This window comes from Mustela lutreola, chromosome 8 (assembly GCF_030435805.1).
Source record: "Mustela lutreola isolate mMusLut2 chromosome 8, mMusLut2.pri, whole genome shotgun sequence".
Classification (NCBI taxonomy): domain Eukaryota; kingdom Metazoa; phylum Chordata; class Mammalia; order Carnivora; family Mustelidae; genus Mustela; species Mustela lutreola.
Genome location: NC_081297.1, coordinates 93,002,723 through 93,027,145, shown reverse-complemented (window position 1 = coordinate 93,027,145; position 24,423 = coordinate 93,002,723). Strand labels below are relative to the sequence as shown.

The 24,423-nt window shown below is 37.6% G+C and overlaps 1 protein-coding gene across 2 annotated transcripts in view; it reads right to left on the bottom strand.

Annotated features, from left to right (window-relative positions):
* RERG (RAS like estrogen regulated growth inhibitor) overlaps window positions 1-24,423 on the bottom strand; it is a 123,267-nt gene that overhangs the window by 900 nt on the left and 97,944 nt on the right. Inside the window, exons 3-5 of one of the 2 annotated variants that reach the window (XM_059185970.1) lie at window positions 19,801-19,857; window positions 9,812-9,885; window positions 7,900-8,088 (exon numbers count right to left, since the gene is read on the bottom strand). In XM_059185970.1, coding sequence (XP_059041953.1) covers window positions 7,900-8,088; window positions 9,812-9,885; window positions 19,801-19,857 — 320 coding nt within the window. Of the gene's footprint in view, window positions 1-6,350; window positions 8,089-9,811; window positions 9,886-19,800; window positions 19,858-24,423 lie in introns of those variants that run through there. The other variant, XM_059185969.1, reaches the window with a different exon arrangement.

Sequence of the window (24,423 nt, the reverse complement as noted above, 5' to 3'; positions counted from 1 at the left end):
GGTTTTTTTTTTTTTTTTTTTTTTGAGGGGGCAATTATGAATAATGCTGCTGTAAATGTTAGCAGACAGGTCTTTATGTAGACATGGATTTTTATTTATCTTGGGACATAGGAAAGGATTGTTGATTAAGTACATGTTGAAATTTATCATAACTGTCAGCCTGTTCTCCAGATTGGCTAGACCATCTTCATCCCCACTGATGATGTATGAGAGTCCCAGGATGTAGACATTCCCCCCAATATGTGTATCATCAGTCTTTTTTTTTTTTTTTTTTTTTAAATTCTAGCCTTTCTAGTGGGTGTGTACAGGTAATGGAGTGTCTTTAACTTGTATTTCCCTAATGTCTGGTGATGTTGAACGTTTTTTCATATAATTGTTTGCCATTTGTATATCTTCTTTGCTGAATTAGCTATTCAAAACCTTTAACCAAAATTTTAACCAGAATGTCTGTCTTATTATTGAGTTCTGAGAGTTCTTCATATATTCTGGATATATATCTTGGTGAGATATGTATTTCCCATATTTTTCTTCTTACCTGACTTGCTGTTGCATTTCCTTAAAGTTTCTCAAAATAATAACTTTTTAATTTTGTTTTTATTTGTGCTTTTGTGCTCTAAGAGATCCTTGCCTAAATCAGGGCCACAAAAATTTTCTTCTATGTTTTCTTTCTTTTTAAAATTATTATTATTTATTTACTTGACACAGAGAGAGCTCACAAGGAGGCAGAGAGGCAGGTGGGGCGGGGGGGAGGAAGCAGGCTCCCTGTTGAGTAGAGAGCTCGATGTGGGGCTTGATCCCAGGACCCCAAGATCATGACCTGAGCCGAAGGCAGAAGTTTAATCCACTGAGCCACCCAGGTGGCTGGAAGTTTTATAGTGTTAGTTCTTTTATTTAAGTTAAAGATCCATTTAGAATTTAAATTTTGTATATAATACAAATTATTGGTTAATGTTTATTTATGTATTTTGCAGACAGATATGCCATTATTCTAGCATCATTTGTTGAAAACAATATTCTTTTTCAATTGAATTATCTTTGTACTTTTGCCAAAAATCAAATCAGTCTTACGGGATGGTTTACTTCTGCTCATTTTGTTCTGTTCCATAGATCTATATATCTATCCTTATAATAATAATATATTATCTTGGTTGGTATAGCTTTATAATAAGCATTTAAAATCAGGTAGTATAAGTTCTTTAATATTATCCATCTTTTCAAAAATTATTTTGATTATTCTAGGTCTTTAGATATTGGTTCAGTATCAGTTTTAGAATCAGCTTGTCTACCTTACAAAATAGCCTGCTAAAATGTGTGACTGGCAAGGTGCCTGGGGAGCTTAGTCAGTTAAGCATCTGCCTTAAGTTTAGGTCATGATTCCAGGGTCCTGGGGTCAAGCCCTGCATCGGGCTTCCTGCTCAGGGGTGAGTCTACTTCTCCCTCTCCCTCTCCCCCTTCTCTCCCTCTCCCTCTCCCTCTGCGCCTTCTCCAGCTCACACTCTCTTTCTCATTCACTCTTCCTCAAATAAGTAAATAAAATCTTAAAAAAAATAAAATTGTGATTGACATTTTGTTCAATCTGTAAATCAAATTAGAGAAAATGAACATCTTAACAATATTGAGTCTTCCAACCCATGGACATGGCATATCTCTGCATTTATTTGTAGATACCTTAGGATTTTCTATGCAAATGGTCATGTTATCTGCAAATGAAAACTATTTACTTCTCCATTCCCTTACCTAATTGCACTATCTAGAACCTATAGAATAATGCTAAGCATATACATACTTGCCTTGTCCCCTCTCTTGGGGAAAAACTTTCATTCTTTCAACATTAAGTATGATGTCAGCTTCAACAAGTTTGAAGAGTGAAGAAGTATTTTTTTTTTTTTTTTCAGAGTGAAGAAGTTCTCCCCTAGTCCTAGTTTGCTGGGAAATGCTTGGCCTCCTCAAACTGATTTTTGTCTCCTCAACTCAGTAAGACTGCCAGGCTCTGTTTGGGTATATACTACTTCCTGAAACTTGCCATTTGGCAGTACGCTGGCATGATTTCAGTTTACCTCATTTTCTTCCCTTCTCTCTGGGATCACTGTAATGCTTGTTGTTCAAAATCTGAAAACCATTGTTTTATATATTTTGTCTGATTGTTTTGACTTGTTTAATATGTAAGGGTAAATTTGGTATCTGTTACTCCATCATGGTAAAATGAATGCTGCAAATTTAACACTGAAAATAAAATTCTATTCCTACTGAGGTAAAGTAAATCTTGTTTCATTCAGTCATGAAAATGAAGCTCAGCTTCAAATAACTAGTAGTCTTAACTTGTTTAGGAGTGGCATCAGCAAGATGGCTGAATAAGACCTCCCTCATAGGTATCCTTCCTGCAATAATCTGGCATTTATCCATGGACAAAAGTGCCTTTGTGGGAACTTTGAAAACCAGGTAGGAGATTCTGAAACCGTAGCTCAGTCTAAGACTGAGGACGGCCATTTTGAGAAGACAGGCTCACAACCGGGTGGCTGATCTGCCAACTACAGTTACAGACACAGAAACAGGCTCCACACCTGTGAGAACTCAGCTACTGCCCCCTTTGATTTTAAAGTCTATCATCCGCACCATAGGCTAAGGGACCCAGGAGGAGTCACAGAAACCTGTGTGTTGGGTAAAGACATACAGACCTCAGTGCCTACTGTGGACCCTGACATGCCCCGTGAACAGGCTCCAGGCCCTCTCAGCTGTGGTCTAGGAACCCCTGGAGGTAAAGCCCACCAAATCTGGTCAGACTAAAAACTCTGAAGTGGCCTTATCACTGGGGTCCAGCCCATCCCAGCCAGTCCATGGGCCCCTGCTGGAGACACTCCCACCTGCATACCTGGAGGTCCTGAAAGGGCCCAATACTAAGCATAAGCTCCCTCTTACCTGTGTCACAGGGAGCTGACAAGGAAAGGCAGGATAAATTCCAATCTGGGCCCCTAAAGATCATAAAAGGGCCCTAATTACAGTAAATTTTAAAATAAATAATATTGGGGAAACTAGATATCCACACACAAAAGAATGAAATTGAACTCTTATTTTATACCACTCATAAAAATAACTTGAAGTGGATTAAAAACTTAAATGTAAGGCCTGAAACCATTAACCTTCTAGAGGAAAACATAGAGAAAACTCTTTGACATTGCTCTTGGCAATGAATTTTTGGATATCACATCAAAAGCTCAAGCAACAAAAACAAAAGCAAACAAGTAGAACTACATGAAGCTAAAAAGCTTCTATACTGCCAAAGAAACAACAGAAAGAAAAAGCAATCTATGGAATGGGAAAAAAATATTTGCAAGCTGTACATTAGATAAAGTGTCACAGAACTCAATAGCAAAAATAAAATGAAAAATAATAATCCTAATAAAAATGTGTAAAGAGTCTGAATAGAAAAATTTCCAAAAAACATACAGGTGGGCAACAGGTACATGAAAAGATGCTCAACATTACTAATCATCAGGAAACGCAAATAAAAGCCACAATGAGATATCACCTCATACCTATTGGAATGGTATTGTCCAAAAGACAAAAGACAACAAGTATTGGTGAAGAAGTGGAGAAAGAACCCTAGCGCAGTGTTGGTGGGAATGTAAGTTGATACAACCAATATGCAAAACAGTAGGGAATTTCCTCAATACAAACAGACCTATGATATGATCCAGTAATCCTATTTCTGGGTATGTATCAGAAGGAAATGAATTCACTATCTCAAGGAGATAGCTGGACCCCCATGTTCATTGCAGCATTATTTACAATAGCCAAGATATGGAAACAAGTGTTCATCAATCCATAAATAGATTATTTTAAAAAGTGAGATAGATATGTACATACACATATTTGAATATTATTTAGCTAGAAAAAAAGGAAGAAATCTTGTCCTTTGTGACAACGTGGGTAGACTTTGAGGGCATTAGGCTAAATGAGTCATATAGAGAAGTTATGTATAGAGAAGACATGTTATATGATCTCACTTATATGTGAAAACTAAAAAAAAAGTCATAGAAACAGATTATAGAATAATGTTCATCATAGGTAGGGGCTAGGGAGATGGGGAGATGCTGGTGAAAATCTCCAAACTTCCAATTATAAGATGAGTAGGTTCTGGGGATCTAACATTCAGCATGATGACTATCTTAACAATGCTGTATTATATACTTGAAAGTTGTTGAGAGAGTAAATCTTGAATACTTTCACCACACAAAAAAGGTAATTATGTGAGGTGATGAATATGTTAATGAACATTATTGTGGTAATCATTTCACAATACATACACGTATCACATCATCATGTTGTATACCTTAAACTTACACAATGTTATATGTCAATTGCATTTCAATAAAGCTGAAAAAAAAATGGGCACTGGTTTCCAAGCATAACCAATAAATTTTCCTTCAAATTCCATTTTGGAACAAACAGTTGTAAGGTATCAAGGCATAGTAATACCCAAACCTAAAAACTTATTCTTAATGTTGATCACCTAATAGGAGCTATTTTAACATATTATCAGGCTCAATTTTTAAATATCATGCCTCTGGAGCTTGAATAGACAAATAGACCAATGAAATGGACAGTTCAAAAGCAGACATATATGTATGCTAACCATAGCATTTCAGATCTATGGAGAAGATATATTTATGTCATTTTTTTCCCCCTCAGAATCCTCCAGTAACTTTTTAGCTCAGGACAACTCAATTCAACATTACTCTGATTAAATCTGGCCCAATGAACTGTCCACTCCCTTATAATCCTCAAAGTAGACATAAACTGATTTAAGAAGAAATCTTATTTGGCACTATCCTTTGAATATCAATTGTTTTGTTTATCCATGTACAGGTAAGTATTACACATGTTATTTGAAAGAAAGATCCCGAATTATGGGTTCCTCCCCAGCGCTGTGAGACATGCAAACCCAGTATTTAGAAATAAAGTTTTTTGAATATTAGAAGAAAAACAACCACAAACAGCAAATGTTGGTAGTGGTAGTGTGGTGATAACAACCCATTATTATTCAAGAACACACAGGTTTCCATCATTAAAATATTCTATTAAAAAGCCCAACTTATTTATAACCTTCATTTGTGGGGAAGCCTGGGGCATGAGAGGAATAACTAATTTATATTTGTGCAATCTCATGTTCTTCTGTAATTATCCGTTGGCAGGTATGCCCGTGGTTCTTTGAATTTTTAACATGTCTGGATTTGTACATATACGTCTAGGGAAGTTGCTGGTGTTGTTGACTGTGAATTTCCCTTCCTTAGTGTTTGACCCAACATGGCACCCAGGTTTTTCACTATGCTTCCTTAGGAGCTTGCTCTTTATAAGAATTGGCTGAAGTTGTCTGCAAGTAGAGGTATGAGACAGTGAAAGAGACTGTGATTCTGGAGGATGGCAACATTCAGAAAATAATTTTACTCTGCTTTCCCCTTCTAAACCCTGTCTAGAAATTACTGAAAATGAATCACAGCCAGGTGACCTACTTGGTCCTCTAATATGTAGTTACCTAAATTTACAGTTTTATGAATTTTTGACATTTTTTTCTTTCTTTCAGGTTCCTTATTTTTTCCTTTCTTTTAATACCTTCCCTCTGCTCTGTCTTCCAGTTTTTTGTTTTGTTTTTGTCCTGAAGAATGATATAAATGGCTCTCCCAAATGTTTTTAGTTACTGCATTCACAATCACTTTTCATGTCTCCATATTTTGGTTCCGTGCTATTCCTTTTGGCTAGAATATTTTCACCATCTTTCTTTCCTGGGTTACTTGTATGTATTCTTCAGTGTTCAGCTAAGACACTATCAAATGTACTAAATTGTTTTAAGTTATATGCCCAACTCATATATAAATATCTCCAAATGAATGAATGAAAGCATAAATGAAGCAAATATTCCCTATTTTCTCCTTCCTGTATCTTCATCCCCACAGTTCCAGAACAAGAGCTATATGTCAGTCTACTAATATATACTAATCATATGAGCTCTACATCTCACTGCCTCTCTGGGTTCAAATCCTGGCTCTACCCACTAAATAGCTATGCAGTCATTTTTCCTTGTAGCTCAATATCTTCATCCTTGCAATTGTGAGCATAGCAATATCATCTGTGTAGGGTATTTGAGGATTCAATGAGATAATACATGAAGTGCCTAAAATAGCACCTAAGCATGCTACAGAAATAGCTGTTATTAGGAATAAGAGCTCATTTTTTTTTTTTTATCACATTCACTGCTTTGTCAACTCTACAATTTGATTGTCTACTCAAGTTTTTCCTAAAAGTACAAACTTTTCATGCTATCACAAGAAAGACTGCTCAAATGTGACAGAATGTGAAAATTATGCTTTTTATTTTATCACATAAAATAGTTACACCAAGTTGTCCAAATACATTGGTGAATTAAAGCTTCCAGCTCTTACAAATTTTTATACATATATCTATGCATTTATAAATACACACATATGTAAAAGATATATATTTTCTTCTAAAATAAAGTGCCCAAATCTTGATATATGGGGGTATAATAGGGAAAAAAAAATCATGAAGTTTAATAGTTGCAGACTATACTTCCACAATCTAGGAATCTGTTTTATACACCTTTATTCAGGGATACTGAACTTCAAACACTCATTCTTTTCTGAATTCTAAGTGAATTAATTTATCCAAAATAATAGAAGAAGTCATGTAGACAATTTAATGAATCAGAGACTAATTTTTTTACTGTGCCCGGCATTAGAGCATTGGCTCCCCAATGGAAGGGAAATTTAGCTTCATTCTTAATTTCCTGTTTTTTGGGCGTTGTCTTTCTGCTAAGATGATAAACAGAGAGACAGAGAAATGAATCAGACATCTCCAATTCTAAATCCTCTGTTAGCATTCAGTGAAGTCAGAGTTTGGTGAAAAGTCTCTTAATGTCTTTACATTACCCTGGGCTTGGTGAGAAATGACCTAGCAGGATTTGAATTGAAGGATCCTTCTGCCTCTTACAATGAAATCTTGTTGAAGCCACAGAAGAAGAATCAGAGTACAGTGATCAAGAGCTCATTGAGAACCCATTCAAATTGAAATGGAACTCTACTACAGTGGAAAACGTTGTGAAAATGTGCTCAAATTTAAGAACAAAATAAGAGTTAAAGAAAAACTAAACAATTTGAGATAATTAAGAAAATCCTCATTTCAAAGAGGAACTAGGGCTCTACGCCCTGCTCCAGTATCTCAGTGGCTCTTCCAGATTTTTACTGTATTTTCTATTACTTTCCACTTTTAAGACGATCATTTGAAGTCTTTGACAAGGAATGGAATGTCAAAATGCCTTAGAAAAGCCTTCAACCTATTCAAGCAAGGTGAGGATGCCTAAAAATAGCTTAATATGAACCCAGCCATTTCAGAATCTCTGGTGATTACAGGTTCAAACTACAATAGAGTGTATCTTATTCAAGCAGGAAAAGGGGAAATTGTCTGCACTAAAATTGCATAAACACTCAATAACTTCTCAACATATGGGAGACCTGGGAACAATGGGAAGCCCAGACATTTCCCAGAGTCAGTACAAGGAATGGAGTATTTTCTTTTACTTTGGGCAGAGGAAGGGGGAAAAAGAGCAAGAAAGTGTTTCCAATTACCTGGCCTACTTCCATGGGGCCTTTGCAAGAACAGAGCCACTTAACTACTGATTTTGGTGAGCATCTTATTAATGGCTTGCTTGACATGCGTGGTGGAACTGCGTCGCCTCGTCTTGCCCTGGACCATTCTCCTGCGACGCACCTCTCGACACAGCTCATAGAATATCTCAGTGATGTTCCCTTCTCCAGTGCAGGCAGAACACTCATAAAAAGCACAAGCCAATTCTGTGGCCAGCTTCTCCCCTTCTTCAGTACTAACCTGTCTGGAGTGGTCCAAGTCAGCTTTATTTCCAACCAAGATAAGAGTCACATTCTTGGGCTTTTTTATCTCATCCAGGATATTCTTAAGGGGCAGCACTTCCTCAAAACTTCCTCGATCAGTAATGTCATAGACCAGCACAAAGCCTTCCCCCCATCGCATGTGTCCCTCTCTCTGAATGGTATCTTCCTGTTGACAAGGAAACAATGGCAATTGGGGAGTTGGAAGTCATCACAATGTGTAGATGCTTTTCATGCCAATAATGAGTCCTTAATTATTATTCTTTATATTTGGTGTCATTAAAATTTCTTGATTGCCTATAGAAGCTTCCTTTCTCAATCAGTTTGGAATAGGAGTATTAGTTACTCATAGCAGGATATGTCATGGAACTAGAAATGTTCTAACTGCAGAGACCTTTAATTTTCTGCTTCTGAGTTTCCTCTTGCCATATCATTAAATCCATAATTACAAGAAGTATAAAGAAACCATCTTAGTTGGGCACACTGCCTCCAAGGATTTTCATCACAAAGAATTGGCGAGTAGGTAACAGACAAGTAGACCTCACAAAACCCTTTAGAGATCAGATTAAGAGGCACAGCTTAGTGAATGGTTTTGATTTAATTTTTGATTTAATATCTTTTGCATTCAGATTCTAGACAGTTGGGTACCAGGGACAGAAAAACAGGGGGACACTGTAGAGAGAGTCAATCTCAAAGCCAGGGACTTTTTTTTTTTTTTCTAAACACCTCCCAAATATTATAAAGTCCCAATAATGGTAGAAACTCATCTGAAGTGATTTTCAAAGGAGGTGATCATTCTTTCCTAGGAAAGTTGCACACGAGATTTCAAAATGCACAGCTTTCATGGGCTCAAATAACCTTTGCAGGCATGCAAGTCCCTGCCACCTCTCTCTAGAATCAGGGTTGGGTGCCAGAGAAAGCACATATAAGAAGGAGGTGGTGATGAGAAATAAAAGTGTCTTTCTTGGGTTAAATACTTAAAGTCTTCAGATCATAGGTCACTGATAGAGCACTATGAAACCCTTCAGCTCCCTAACTTTCATTCTTAGTGATCATTTTATTCTTGAGAACTAAGTCTCTCTACAAACCTATCTGTAATCTCAGAACTGACTGCCATCAGGGCAAACTTATATTAGCTTCCTTTGTAATGGATTGTTTGTTGAACAATTATGTGGTTCAAATTAGGATGTGTTGAGATGTAGAAAGAATATTACAGGAAAGATTCCTAAAATACAGCATTCTAAAAAGTGATTCTGGGGTTATATAAGTTTAGAATATTATATATACTGAAATTCTTAAAGATTCATCTTATGGGGCACCTGGGTGGCTCAGTGGGTTAAAGCCTCTGCCTTTGGCTTGGGTCATGATCCCAGGGTCCTGGGATCGAGCCCCACATTGGGCTCTCTGCTCAGCAGGGAGCCTGCTTCCTCCTCTCTCTCTGCCTGCCTCTCTGCCTACTGTCAAATAAATAAATAAAATCTTAAAAAAAAAAAAAAAAAGATTCATCTTATACATGGGCATGTAAGCCTCTGAGAACTTCCCCAGTAAATGATGCTCTTCATCAGAGCATTTCAGAATACTTAACCATGAACTTCTTAATATTTTGCTATCTCCCCAAAATATATGTGGGTAATTCTAAATGATGTCATGTCAATGTTACAGTATTATCAATCCCCCCTCACCCCACTGAAGTACCCAGTAATTTATATAAGGATGCACACATAAGCTCTTTCAAATATGTTAGTATATGAATAACTAGATAATTAAAGAGAAAAGTCTTTAGGCATCATTAGTTAATTGGAGGAAAGTGTCTTAATTTTGTTCATAGTATGCATGTACACATCTCATTTTTATTTGATCCAGAAAACATTTTAACTGAACCCTTTATTCACCTGACCAGCAGTATCTAATATCTCCATGGTGACAACTTCATCATCAATGGTTGCTTGGTGTCGGTAGGTTGATTCTGAGGGAATGAGCAAAGAAGGAAAGTAAAAAAGTAAATTAGTGCATGATTTAATTTGACCTTTAAATGACAAAGTAGTCACAGAAGTATGTCTGCTTGTATCACATAAAGGAATGTGCATCCCAGGCAGGAGAGGATGGACGGGCAAGAATGTGCCATCTCTGTACTCTCTGAGCTCCTCGAAGTCTGGGTTCTCATGTGGGAGCCACAGACTTTCAGGACATAACATGGGAGAATTTCTATGTCTCTGCTCATTTTATTCTTCTAGGAGGCCAGCTTTCTGGTGTATAAAATAGGGTCTCTACATCCTAGACTGAGAAAGTGCTTCCTACAAAATGCATGGTACCTTGATACTCCTAGAACTCAGTTTCAGGAAATCACTACTAATGATTGTCCCTGACAAGATCACATATAAACAGGAGCCATTCATTTCCTTCAAGACCTCAACCCTGGAGATGTATTAGACATTAGAGGAGGTAAATAGCCATCCATGTAAAAAATGACCAAGTAAAGCCATGAGATCCCTGTGGTGGTAGAAGGCCATTGGGTCTCATGTTTGGGGGTTGAATGGGAAGTAGAGGAGGGCTGGAGCACATGGTGGGAGAGGAAACAAAGCAGAGTTCTCCTGCTCATGTTCCCTCTTCAGGGTAGAAAAATGACAACTGCTCAGTACCAGCTGTAGGCTGGTGGGTTAATATCAGGGTGGTCCCCAAGCTCTATGGGGGTGAGAAGTCAGTAGATGCAAGACTTTGGGTGGTCTTAGTGTGCCTTTTACCTCATGAAATGGAAACCAGATGTTAAAATAAATATGAACTGGTGCTGCTCTGTATGAAAACTAGAACAGCTGAAATGCCAAGCTCTGTGAATGATTGACAGAGCTGATGAAGGTCGGGTTGAGGAGCTCTTCCAGAAGGCATCAGTACATGATAAGAAAATTGTAAAAAGTAAAATGTAAGAGAGATGGATAACAGAAATGGATATGTTATTATCTCTTATACAATGAGCTTCAAAGACAACAAAGTACATAAGGTCTGAAAATACTTGAGGATGAAAAAACTGAGAATTTCCCAGGATGAAAGGTCTTGGAACAGTTCAGACCAAAAGGACATGGGTGCCTGGGTGGCTCAGTCAGTTAAGTGTTTGCCTTTGGCTCAGGTCATGATCCCAGGATCCCAGGATCAAGCCCCACACTGGGCTCCCTGCTCAGCAGGGAGCTTGCTTCTCCCCTGTCTGCCACTCCCTCTGCTTGTTCTTGCTCTCTTTCTCTGTGTCAAATAAATAAATAAAATCTTAAAAAAGATGCACCATTGTTAAAAAAAAATAAGGACTTAAAAGACACACAAAGAAAATCCCATATATAAAACAATCACAGCAAAATTTAGGGATATCAATAATAAAGAAAAATTTTAATGAATATACAAAAAAAAGCACATCACCTATAGAAGGACATGATTCAGACTGACATTAGACTGCTAACCAGCAAAACTGGATTGGAGATCCCAGTGGTGTAAAACAAAGCAATCAAACCACATCAAAAGCAACTGAGAATTACAATTCTAGATGATACCAATACATTGGGGTAGGCAAGGTGGGGAGAGAAAAGAGGCAGATTTGAGTTAATGCAGTTGTCCTACTCCCGAAGATGACGTCATAAGAAAGCAAAAGGAGAAGTGACTTAAGTATTCAGCTTGACAAATCAGAAAAGGAACATAGAATAAATCCAAAAAGATATGAGGAAAGAAGTAAAAGAGAAAACCACAAAGAAAGAATGACACAAGGTTAACAGAACCAAAGCATGGGGTTTGAAGGGATTTAAAAATAAAAAAGGTAGGAGTAGAGATAAAAAATCTGGTAATACTGACTCATAAATTAAAAGAGAAGGAGCAATCAAGCACAATTTAGCATAAAAGAAGAAATAACTACATATTCTGATGAAGTGAAAATAAAATAATATTATGAGTCATATGCCAACAAATTTCAAACCCTGATAAATTCTCATATTGAAACATATATGGACAGGCGCAGTGAGAACTGGAACACTTAACCCGGTCAGTAACTGGTAAGTAACTTAGATATTAATTGTTGATCCCTTCTGATCATAAAAAGCAACTGCATCTGATTGGTTTTAAAGGAGATTTCTATAAACATTAAACAAGTTGTTCTAGAAAATAGAAAAAGGATAATCATCCAATTCCTTTTGTGGGGCATTACCTGACTCTAATAGGAAGTAGTATAAGAGTAGTAAGAGGAAAAGGACAAGAAAATTATAGGCTCACTTTATTCTTGAACGTAGATTCACAAATCCTAAATAAAATATTATCCAATTGAGTTCAATTAGTGTAAAAAGAAAAGTACATCATGATCAGTTAAAGTTTTTTCAGAAATACAAAGAGTGTTTAAAGTCTATCAATGCATTTTTTAAAGTTTTTATTTAAATTCCAGTTAGTTTTGCACCTGGTGCTCACCACAAGTGCCCTGCTTAATACCCATGACCCCCGCACCTCCTCTCTGGTAACCATCAGTTTGTTCTCTGCAGTTAAGAGTCTGTTCCTTGTTTTCCCTCTCTTTTTTTTAACCGCTTATGATCATTTGTTTTGTTTCTTAAATTGCACCTATGAGTGAAATCATATGGTATTTGTCTTTCTCTGACTGACTGATTTTGTTTAGCATAATACTTTCTAGCTCCACCCACATCATTGCAAATGGTAATATTTCATTCTTATTTATGGCTGAGTAATATTCCATTACATATACATACACACCATCTCTTTATCCATTCGTTGGACACTTGGGCTCTTTCAATAATTTGGATATTGTTTCTATCAATGAAGTTTAACACAGTAAAGCACTGAATGAGAAAAAAGTGCTAAAGAAAAAAAAATCACATGATTACCTTTACAGGAAGATCTATAGCATAATGAAATTTATATAAGTTTAAGGTTTATGGATACACAGAAAAACACCCTTTTCAAAAAATATGTCATACCTAGTATATACTGCTTACTATTTGAACAAGAATGTTCTAAATGCTTTACTCATATTAATTCATTTAACCTTCACAAATATCTCTGCAGTAGATATTAGTATTATCTCCCTGTTACACAAAGATATGGAGGCACAACAACATTTAATAACTTGCTGAAACTCAGACAGAGTAAGTGGTAAGTGGTAGAGTTGACATTGGATCTAAGGAAGATTGGCTTTGGAATGAGGCTTATACCACTATCCTAAAAATCAAACATATTAGATTATATACCTGTGGGAAAGAGGAGGCCAATGGTGTTACAATGGGGCATGCAGGAAAAATGAAGTGAAATCATATAAATAATATAGATAATAGTAATAGAAATATATAATATATAAAAGAAATATATAATATAAATAAATATATATATAAAAGAAATAAGTATAAGTATAAAAAAATAAGAAATAATAGAAATGTAATAAAAATGATATAAAGGAATCCTAAGCACATGAATGGTACCGTGGATAGATTAACATGATTCACTTAATTCTTTACACCTAAACTACCCAAATCCCCAACCAACCAACCAACCATCCAAATAAACCTGCAAGTTTGTCTCAATAGGGTGATCAGTAAGTCAATCCTTTTATTTATTTGTTCATTATTCTTTCATTTCTTCATCTCATCAACTATTTTACAGTTCTTTTTTTACCACAGTTTTTTATTACTCTCCTACAAATATAATCTTCTACCTAAAATACAAACTACAGAAAGGAGGCTTAACTAACTAGCATAACCTAGCCTTCTACCTGCTATAAGCTGTGTCACGATCATTGCCACAGGCATGGCGCACGGCTGAAGTCTTTTCTGAACAGTAAAATTTAAAAAGGAAGTTATGTTCAATATATTTTAGTAAACATATTTTCGCAGTACTGCCCTTCTGTTAGAATAGGTAATCCGTATGTGGTATGTACAATGATTCTCAATTCTAGAAAATTCTATCCCCCTACTCTTCATGTTAAAAGGGAGATGATTATTTTGTATAATTTTACTCTAAAGTATGATGTATAGCAACTTCTTATCTCTAAATATCTATGAATGTTCTCTCAATTATTTCTTTTTGCATCTTCAGTCCTCCAGCCTGAGGAGGAAAGAGACCCAGAAGCAGCAGGCCAGCTAGGATCTATGCCGTTTCTGTTTTTTCCACTCCCGTTCTGTGGTGACCTTTGCACTACCTTCCTTTTTAAAGGGGCTGGCATCAGCCCTGAGGCCTGGAAAACAGAGTTCTGGGCTCTCTTCCATCTCTTTACACCAAAAGTTGTTTGACAGACAGGGACATTTTTCTCTGTTGCTTCCATGATAAATAGGATATGTATTTCAACCACAGAAGGACACAGTAGGGGGGAAATAAAATATAATGAAAATTGTATGAAGTTGTGTGATTCTCTGGTTGTTTGTTAACTGAAACAAAAATGAAGGAATGCAGGAAATGAGGGAATGTCTGCCGCAGACATAGCAGCGGGGGGCAGCAGTGATTTCATCGAAGCCGAGGACGGGTTTCATGCCATTTTGAGCCTTTTCTCTTTAAGCCTCTTCTCTCTCATTAGAAACCCGTATCTTGGAGCACCTGGGTGGCTTAGTGGGTTAAAACCTCTGCCTTCAGCCTAGGTCATGATCCCAGGGTCCTGGAATCAAGCCCCACCTCGGGCTCCTTGCTCAGCAGGGAGCCTGCTATCCCCACCCCTCTCTGCCTGCCTCTCTGCCTACTTGTGATCTCTGTCTGTCAAATAAATAAATAAATAAATATTTAAAAAAAAAAAAAGAAACCCATATCTTCACGTCAACAGTGGAAGTATATAGCCCACACAGGCAAAATGTGCCTCTGTGTGCTAACTTTAACGAAGCTAATTTGAAAAAATGTACTAAGCACTTTTTGGAATTAAACTCTACTATTCATTCCAAAACATAAGAGAAAATGTGTATGTGTGTGGAGAGTAGACACACATTTTAGTTTGTTCCTACTAACCTGAAATGAAGATTAGGAGTCTTTTCTTTTTCTTTTTCTTTTTCTTTTTAAAGGGAAGAGGGGTGATTGTTTAAGGCATATATCTAAATGAAACAAAATAATATACACTATAAGACCAATATAAGTTTCAAGATGGAATTTGGTACATTTTAAAATTCGAACTGGGGAGCCCAGGTGGCTTAGTCATTAAAGTGTGTCCCTTCGGCTCAGGTCATGATCCCAGGGTCCTGGAATGGACCCCGCATCAAGCTCCCTGCTCCGCCTTCTTCTCTCCTTCTCCCACTCTTCTTGCTTGTGTTCCTGCTCTCACTATCACTCTGTCAAATAGATCAATAAAATCTTAAAAAAAAAAATGTGCCGAATTTTACTGTGTAGGAGCAATGTGTGATTTAAAACTTGTATTCAGTAATATTTTTATAAGTAGTAGTAGATTTTGTACATGCTAAGAGAAGTTGATACTCAACGAATGTTGTAGATGGTTAATCCTTTTACTGATTTAGCTTTTTTGCAAATTTCAACATATTAAAATGGACATTTAGCCGGTACAGTAACAACAACGGTTAGTAATGCTGATTTATGCTACAGTGAAAATTGTACCGACTTGAGTTCTATTACTGGTCTAAACACAAACCAGCCCCATAATCTTGAATAAATTTACTTTGCTGGACTTATTTCCTTATTTGTCAAAGGACGATCTCAATGTTCCTCGCTGTGCCGATATTGATTGGTTCCATGAGCTGGCTAAGCACTTCTGCTTTAGTCTCGAGTTCAGAGAATTTATTCTGGGTGTGTCTCTCTCTTGTATAAGACTTTCTTTCCAAACAGAGGGTACTGTCATGCAGGAAGGAAGAGCAAATAAAAAACCCCATGTGCCAGTGGATCTGTCTCCCAGTTCCTAATCCTGGTTCCTATCTGAGTCTTTATTCATGAGACAGAGACTCCATTATCCATTCAAACACAGAGTATGGTGCTTCCAATATAGTGGTAGTGGTGGTAAGTGCTGACATGTGGTCTCTCTCTTCTTCCCCAAACATCCATCTCTTTCTCTCTCACATACACCCCCCCCACACACACACACATGCACACGCGCGCACGCCCACACACATGGACGCACAACTAGCACCATCTAAGCCTTCGTTCCTATTCTCTGCCATGATCAACGCTCTCTAAGGGGAATAGGACTCTCAGAAGTAGGGATTCAGTTCTTGGGGATCTATCTAATCAGAACATGGACCCTGTTGTTCTACAATGAGAATGTTACCCTCACCACCATCGGGGGGTTCTTGTTCAGATGGTGTGAGCCCTAAACCTCACAGGCTTCACTTCTGGTATTCAAATGCTACTCAGACACCACCTCTGGTCTCTGACTAACATTTCACTGGTCCATAGTGAAATGAGAAAAATCGAAGGAAAACTAAAATTGCCCAGTGTAAAGAATTGAATGTTTTTTTTCTTAGCTTATATCCTTCAAACCATTTGGATGTGCAAAATATTTGCTTTTTTTATGAAACACAAGTGCAAACAAACCGTGGGTTTTGTTCCCTCTCACCCTCTCGCCCGTGCTTGCATTCCTAATGGCAGTTCTTCTCCATGGAAAAAAAAAAAAAAAAAAAAGAGCAAACCCCACCAAAACAAAGAGTCTGGGAATCATTTACTATCATGGTAGCAAATTTCCTTCACAGATTTACCTCAGAGCAGTAGATACTCCAATTTTGAAACATTAAATGGTGTTCATAGTCTTCAGTTTCTTTTTTTTTTTTTTTAAAGATTTTATTTATTTATTTGATAGACAGAGATTACAAGTAGGCAGAGAGGCAGGCAGGGAGACAGGAGGAAGCAGGCTCCCCGCTGAGCAGAGAGCCCGATGCAGGGCTCTATCCCAGGACCCTGGGATCATGACCTGAGCCAAAGGCAGAGGCTTTACCCCACTGAGCCACCCAGGCGCCCCATAGTCTTCAGCTTCTAAAGGAGCAATAATTCTGTCACAAGTTGATAGCACTGAAATATTAAGAAAATTTTTTCCCTTCCTTTCTTTTATTGAAGTATAATTAACATACAGTGTTCTAGTATGTTTTTGAGGAAGGCTCTGAATTCCGAACTCAAGACTGGCTTTTGCAAATATGCCACTTAACCTTTTAATGGGAGCTTTCCCTTTCAGTGGTGGTTTTGAAACTTTGTGATAGTATGAAGTCAAGCCCTGGAAATCTTGATTCATCTTGAGTCAAATAGATGGGGAACACCTGTAGGCTAGAATATTGGTAACTTTCAGCACCGCGCGCACACATGCACACACACACACACACCCCAGTTTCCAGGGTGAGTTAAAGAAACCCTCACCTGGAAGTGAGTCATACACCTGATCAACGCTCTTGTTGCTTAGCAGCAGTAATCCTTTTTAAGCAGTACGGTACAAGGTCACTCAATAAACTTTCATTGTTCTTAGTGAAGGAAGCCTGTATTATAAATAACTGATGCGGGCAGATTTCTATTAACAGCAGTTGTTTTTCAGAAGGAATAAAACAAAAGGGACAATGACAATGGTTCACCTAAAACTGATTTAAAATAGTAACACTGGTTACTGGAACACATTCAGAAAGGTAAAAAAAAAATCATTTTTTTATAAGCTTCTTCTTTTGTTGAGATATACTGGGTTTGCTAAGTAAAAATCAGGATTTTTCCACTGAACTCCCATAAAGCATTAAGATTCTCAGGAACTTTGTAAAGCTTAGATAAGTAATGAAATAAAAGAGGAGAGTATTTATTTATGTGAAGCAAACAATAGATAGCAAATGATTTTTTAAAACCAGGTACATTTTTGATCCAAATATGTCATTTTAAGATTAGATTGTGGCTATGTTAAAAATGCTAAAAACTGTTAATGTTGAGAAACTATTTAAAAGCAAAAACAGGGGTGCCTAGGTGGCTCAGTCGGTTGAGCGTCTGCCTTCAGTTAGATCATGATCCCAGGGTCCTGGGATCAAGCCTCACATTGAGCTCCCTGCTCAGCAGGGAGCCTGCTTCTCCCTCTCCCTCTGCCCTCCCCCTGCTTGTAATCTCTTTCTTTCTGTCAAATAGATAAATAAAGTCTTTGAAAAAATGAAAGCAAAAACAGAGAAGTAAAGATTAATAAGTGTAGAGGCATGTTATTAGATTTGAAAAAAAAACTGAATAGTGTAAAGATGTTAGTCTTCTCAAAGTAATTTATAGTTTTAATGCAATTCCAATCAAAATCATGTCATGTTGTGATAAAGTTTTAAAAATTGGCCTGGAAGGATAAACTAAAAATCCTAGCCAAGATAATTGTGCAGAAAGTTAGAGAAAAAGGACGTTCTCTATTCTGTGTCAAAATGTTCCGCAGAGCTCAATTATCAGAAGAATGTGGAACTCGGGGGTGGATATAAAAGGCAAATATAGAGCCATATCCAAGGGTAAATGAGTCAATGTATTACAAACAAACAAGCAAACAAGCAAACAAAAAACAGCTTTGGCAGTAGCCTGGGCAAAGTGGGGACTATTTAGTAAATAATAGCAGGACGATTTGGCAACTATTTGGAAACACTGTTGGATCTCCGGTCTGTACTTTCACAAAAACAAGTCCCAGATTAAAAAGTTATAAATTAAATAAACTCTAAGGTCACTCTGCATTCACGTCTGTTGTAGTACTTATCACTACCTGACCTATCTTTGTTTATGGACTCTTCTGTCTTTACTAAACTGTTAGCTCAAAAAAGCCAGAGGCTTTTTCTTTCTGTCTGTTGGTTTATCCTCAGCACTGGCAATGATCTGACACATAGGAGGCATTTAAGAATATTTGTTGACTGGATGAATAAAAGCAATGAAAGGAGGCAAAAAGGGGAAGAAATCTCCCTTTTAGCCTGAAGTATGTAAGTTTGGAGTCATAACTAAACCAAACAGTATGAAATTTAAAAAAAAAAAGTAATAATCTTTGCCCTTTTAACTCTTCTGAGTAAGGCCAGCTCAGCCTGGACTCTGGGCCTGATAATGAAACGAAGGACGCATGTTTCTCCAGCTTCCTCTGGATACAAAGTTGTTTCCCTGTACAGACCCAGCCCGGGTCCCTAAAGCATAAAGAACAAAAACTCAAAGGATTAATTTGGAATAAAATCTGAAGCTTAAATTAGAACCTTTGGATTATCAACACCGTTTTGAGGATGAGGACTAAGCTGCTATCTAATAAGCACTCGTTTTGACTACTTAAAAAACCTGATGATTGCTTTATACAATATTATGCTGCTTTCAAGCTCTACAGACACCAATTTTTGTTGCCTATTTTTTTCTTTAAAAAAAATTTTTTTTTAAAGATTTTACTTATTTATTTGACAGAGATCACAAGAAGGCAGAGAGGCAGGCAGAGAGAGAAGGGGAGGCAGGCCCCTTGCCCCTTGCCCAGGACCCTGGGATCATGACTTGAGCTGAAGGCAGAGGCTTAACCCACTGAGCCACCCAGGCACCTCTCTTTTTTTCTTTTTTAAATGGACTTTAATCAAATTCTTTGGACAGAAATAGAGTTTATTTTTATATTTCCCCCGAATCAGTGTTCGGAAGGTTTATTTTCTTGTGATATGCCCCTCAGCGTGCCAGTTTTTTTCAAACCAGGTTAGCCTTGGCCACTGTGTCCTCCTTCTCCCACTAGAATGATGCTAGCTTTCCTGATGTGAGGGCATCGTGTTGTGCCCACTTCCTTCCTGGCTCTGGTTTTCCTCTATGTATGAAAATCCTGTGCAGTTACAAGTACAGACAGTCTGAGATACATGTCCAGCTTCTTGAAGGGCTTCTTTGCCTGATTTGATGAGATACTTCCCAAACAGCTGGTAGGTGCTTCAAAATGTTACAACAGAAAAAGTCATTGCCTCTTTTGGCTCATAAACTCTCACTGGAAAGGAGGAAACAAAACTTGACCTACCGAGAGTGGGATCATATTCCCAGATGAACCGTTTGGTCAGGAATCTCACTACAAGAGCTGTGGAAAAAGAAAAGAGCAACATTTCAAACAAATTTGTTAATTTCTTGTGGTTCTTATCCTTGCACAGAAAGAGAAGTAGCCCAGACAACTAGAGTGTCTTATATTTCTTGGCATAAAAACACCCAATGCATTTATTCATGTTTGTTCAAGAGTTTTTTCAGTTTCATATGGTGGTCTAAAAATTGGCGCAAAGTCTTAATGGTGCATTAATGAATGGGTTCGATTTGTTCCTTTAGTTACAGGGTTAAAACAAGCAAGCAAAGAAAGACATCATAACGTGAAAATGCTCACTCATAACATTTTTAGCAAAACAATGAATTTAGATATAAAGTATCACAATACAGGTGTCTAGAGATTGAATACTGATAACGACTAACAACAGTGAATTGAAAACTCAATGATTTTTAACTGCAAGGGAAAGATCACTAGCTGGTAATTTGTATTATCAGAGAAACAGATATTTAAGGGACACCTCGGTGGCTCAGTCAGTTAAGCGTCTGACTCTTGATTTCTATTCAGGTCATGATCTCAGGGTTGAAAATCCTGTGCAGTTACAAGCACAGACAGTCTGAGATACATGTCCAGAGATATGAGCCCCATATGGGGTTCCATGTTCAGTGGAGAGTCTGCTTGAGATTCTCTCCCTCTGTCTCTCCCCTACTCGTGTGCATGCACACACGCTCTCTGTCTCTCTCTAAATAAAGAAATAAAATCTTTTAAAAAACAACAGATATTTAAACTTACAGATTTCAATAATGACTCATTAAAGCTCATCAGAAGTGACACTGATGGAATAGTACAGTCAGAGGTAGGGTCTGGAACCATGTGAAACCTTTACTCGCACGATCCTCTCAACCTTATTTCATCCCTATGAGGCAGATACTATGCTTATTCCCATTTTTCAGGTAAGGAAACTGAGGCTCTGACCACTCAACAAATTTCACTGAGTCACTTAGCTAGTTGGTGACCAAGTTAGGATTTGAGCTCAAGCAGTCTGTTTCCAAGGCCTGTGATTTATCCACTGTTCTCAACTTAATTTAAGGCCAGGCCCTCCAGATAATACTTGACTGGAAGCTGGTGACAGGAGGAGAACTGGCCTAACACATGGGCTCCACTGTCCTTAAAAACCAGTGGGACACATGCTCAACATCTTCCTATAGAAGTATTGAAAACAGTGGTTCTTAACCTCCTTAAAAAATTTTTTTTGAAAAAGGGTGTCACAGACACTTTGAAAATGGAACAAAAGCTTGGACTCTTTTACCTGGTAAAATGTATATACATACATTTTGGCAGATAATTTCAACACGCTAATGAGGACTCTGAAGACCTTCGGTGGTCTTCCTGGGATCCCACCGACCCTCACTAGAAAATCAATGTATATCATATTTTGTAGTTTTAAAATATCTATTATTAGAATATTTTTATTTTTATCAAAATGTCCTATATGTAGTAGGCTATTTCTTCCTTGACGAAATAGAACTAGTTAGTTGGAAGTTGCTATTAGTCTGTCCTTTGTTGCCACTGTAGGATCAACAGAGAAATATATCACCCCTACCATAGTGTCTTATGGGAGAGATCACAGGAAAATTGCAATGAGAACCTCATAAAACAGACCACAAACATATGTGGCTTGGCTGGATACTGAAGTAGCAATGTTCTTTCTAATTACAGAGTGTGAGTCTGAATTGAAGCCAAAATATTTGCAGTGCCTAAAGTAGCAAGGCCACTGACCCTATAATACTTCCCACAGTGAGTGTACTTGTGGTTTTATCTGCAATTTTCAGAGTCTGTCACTGTTCACCCTCTCAAGAATGCATTTTTTTTTTTTTTGCGTGTAAGAAGCAGTAAGCAGTAGATAGATATTTCCCTGTTTTTAAATTAGCATGTTAGTAAACATACTTGCTGACCGTATTCATAGTTCACCTTTTGTTAGAAGTATGTAGCTTTAACTCTAAAAGTCTCACCCTGAAAAATACACTTACCAGACATCTTTAAGCAATGAGGTAGTAAAATTCCTGAAGTTTCACATAATTGAAGTTTGAACTTCCCCAATTCTAAGACCATTTAAAGTTCAGTTATTTCTCAAAGAAATCTTTCTAAAATGTATTTGACACTTGATGGCCCTTCCAAACTGAGTATATGGAATAACACTGAATCATTTAAATGATGTAAATGATGTAGATCAATCTTATTGAACTACATGGATTAGCGTCCTGTGCAGTTACGCAGTAATACTGTGAGAAGCCATAGAATGGTCGAGGCAACACAATTCTGGAATGCTAGGGCTTTAAATAGTTCAGCTTTTGAATACACACATTCATACACACACATACATTTTTCTTCCCTCAAATACGATGGTTTTCTCTTCTTTGTTTTTTAAAGATTTTTTTAAAAAGTTATTTATTTGAGAGAGAGAGAGAATGCATGAGAAGGGGGAAGGGGCAGAAAGAGAGGGAGAAGCAGACTCCTTGTTAGGAGGGAGTGTGACTCGGGGCTCAATCCCAGGACCCCAGGACCATGAGTTGAGCCGAAGGCAGACACTTAACTGACTGAGCCACCCAGGAACCCCCAGGTTTCTCTTTTCACCACAGTCACTGGGACCCGAGACCACCTCCAATAACCAACCCATTGGAATCTCCTTTGTTACTTTGTTTTTCTAAAGACCAATAAGTCATATTAATAAGCTTGTTAGAATTTTTTCTATTAAAGTAGCTCTGGGGTTGGATTCTAAGGAAGCTGTTCTATGAATATAAACAGGATTCTGGTGACTTTTGAGATGTCATGTTTGTTGTTGAGAAGTTGTTCCTGCTCACTGATGGGTTATTGGCTCAGGTTCAGGGAGCTACCTTCTAATGGGGCAATGTTGCTAGGCTTTATCAATGAAATCAATCTAAACATTTTTAATATTTTTTAAGAGTTTCACATTATTTTATGATGGTTATTTTAACAATAGGATCATATATTTTTTTTAAATTCAATCTATTTTTTTAAAAGATTTATTTATTTATTTGAGACAGAGAGCACAAACAGAGGGAGAGGGAGACAAGAAGTCTCCCCACTGAGTGGGGAGTTTGATGTGAGGCTCAATCCCAGGACCCTGAGACCATGACCTGAACTGAAGTCAAGAGTCAGATACTTAACTGACTGAGCCACCCAGGCGCCTGAAATTCAGTCTGTTTCAAATGCAATAAAAAAACATCAAAACCACATTGAAAAATTGACATAATAAAATTATGTTTATTTTTTTAAGATGTTATTTATTTATTTGACAGAGATCACAAGTAGGCAGAGAGGCAGGCAGAGAGAGAGGAGGAAGCAGGCTCCCTGCTGAGCAGAGAGCCCGATCCAGGGCTCGATCCCAGGACCCTGAGATCATGACCTGAGCCAAAGGCAAAGGCTTAACCCACTGAGCCACCCAGGTGCCCCCCTTATGTTTATTCTTAAAAGACATGCTTTTATCTCCTCACACAGATTATTCATGGAAAAGACAAATGCATTGTCTATATTTTTATTTTCAAAAATATTTTAATTTAAAATTATTATTCTAAAGAATGAAAATAACCTTATATCTGTGGAAATGTTATCTGTTAAAGTCTCTATTATTTCCACTGGGTCTGAGGTGCTTGCTGACATTTCACCATTTACTGATGGAACCATAAAACCTCAGTATTACTTACCCACACACTTGATTATAATTTTATTAGGAGCTATAACTTTCATAGGGGATATATCTTGCCATGTCTCCCCTCCTCTGCCACTACCACTCACATCACATGATTTCACCTGTCAATGATAATACAGTTGCTTCCTCAGTGGGGTCCCTCCTTCAGCTGCACCCTCAAAACTCCCCCAAACTACTCTTCACACAGATAATGTCTCTGCTAAAACTTAAACCATCTCATGCCACATCCTTTCCTCAAATTCTCCCTGACCTCATCTCATTGAATAACTATTTATTGAGTGCCTACTTGGTATCAGGTTCCGTTTTAGGGGTTTTCAATAATCCAGTAAACAATTCAAAGATCTCTGACCTTACAGAGCTTATATTCTCCTAGGAGGAGACAGATAAAAAATAAAAATAAGAAATAAGAACTATAATACATTAGAGGCAGTAAGTGCTATAAGATAAAAGAACAAGGTAAGGGGATTTGGCATTGGGGATGATGGTGTAAGAGTTATTATTTAAGACAGGATAATCCTTATTTGAAAGGTAGTATAAGAAACAGATGAGAAGGGGCGCGTGGGTAGCTCAGTGGGTTAAGGCCTCTGCCCTCAGCTCAGGTCATGATCCCAGGGTCCTCTGATGGAGCCCCGCATCGGGTTCTCTGCTCCGCATGGAGCCTGCTTCCTCCTCTCTCTGCCTACCTGTCTGCCTACTTGTGATCTCTGTCTGTCAAATAAATAAATAAAATCTTAAAAAAAAAAAAAAGAAAAGAAAAAAGAAACAGATGAGAAGATCCCAGGGGAGACAGTGCTTGAAGGAGAGGGGATAGCCAATGTAAGCAAACAGGTTAAAGCAGGACTGTGTGCTTGATATGGTCAGGGAACAAAAAGCAGGCCAGA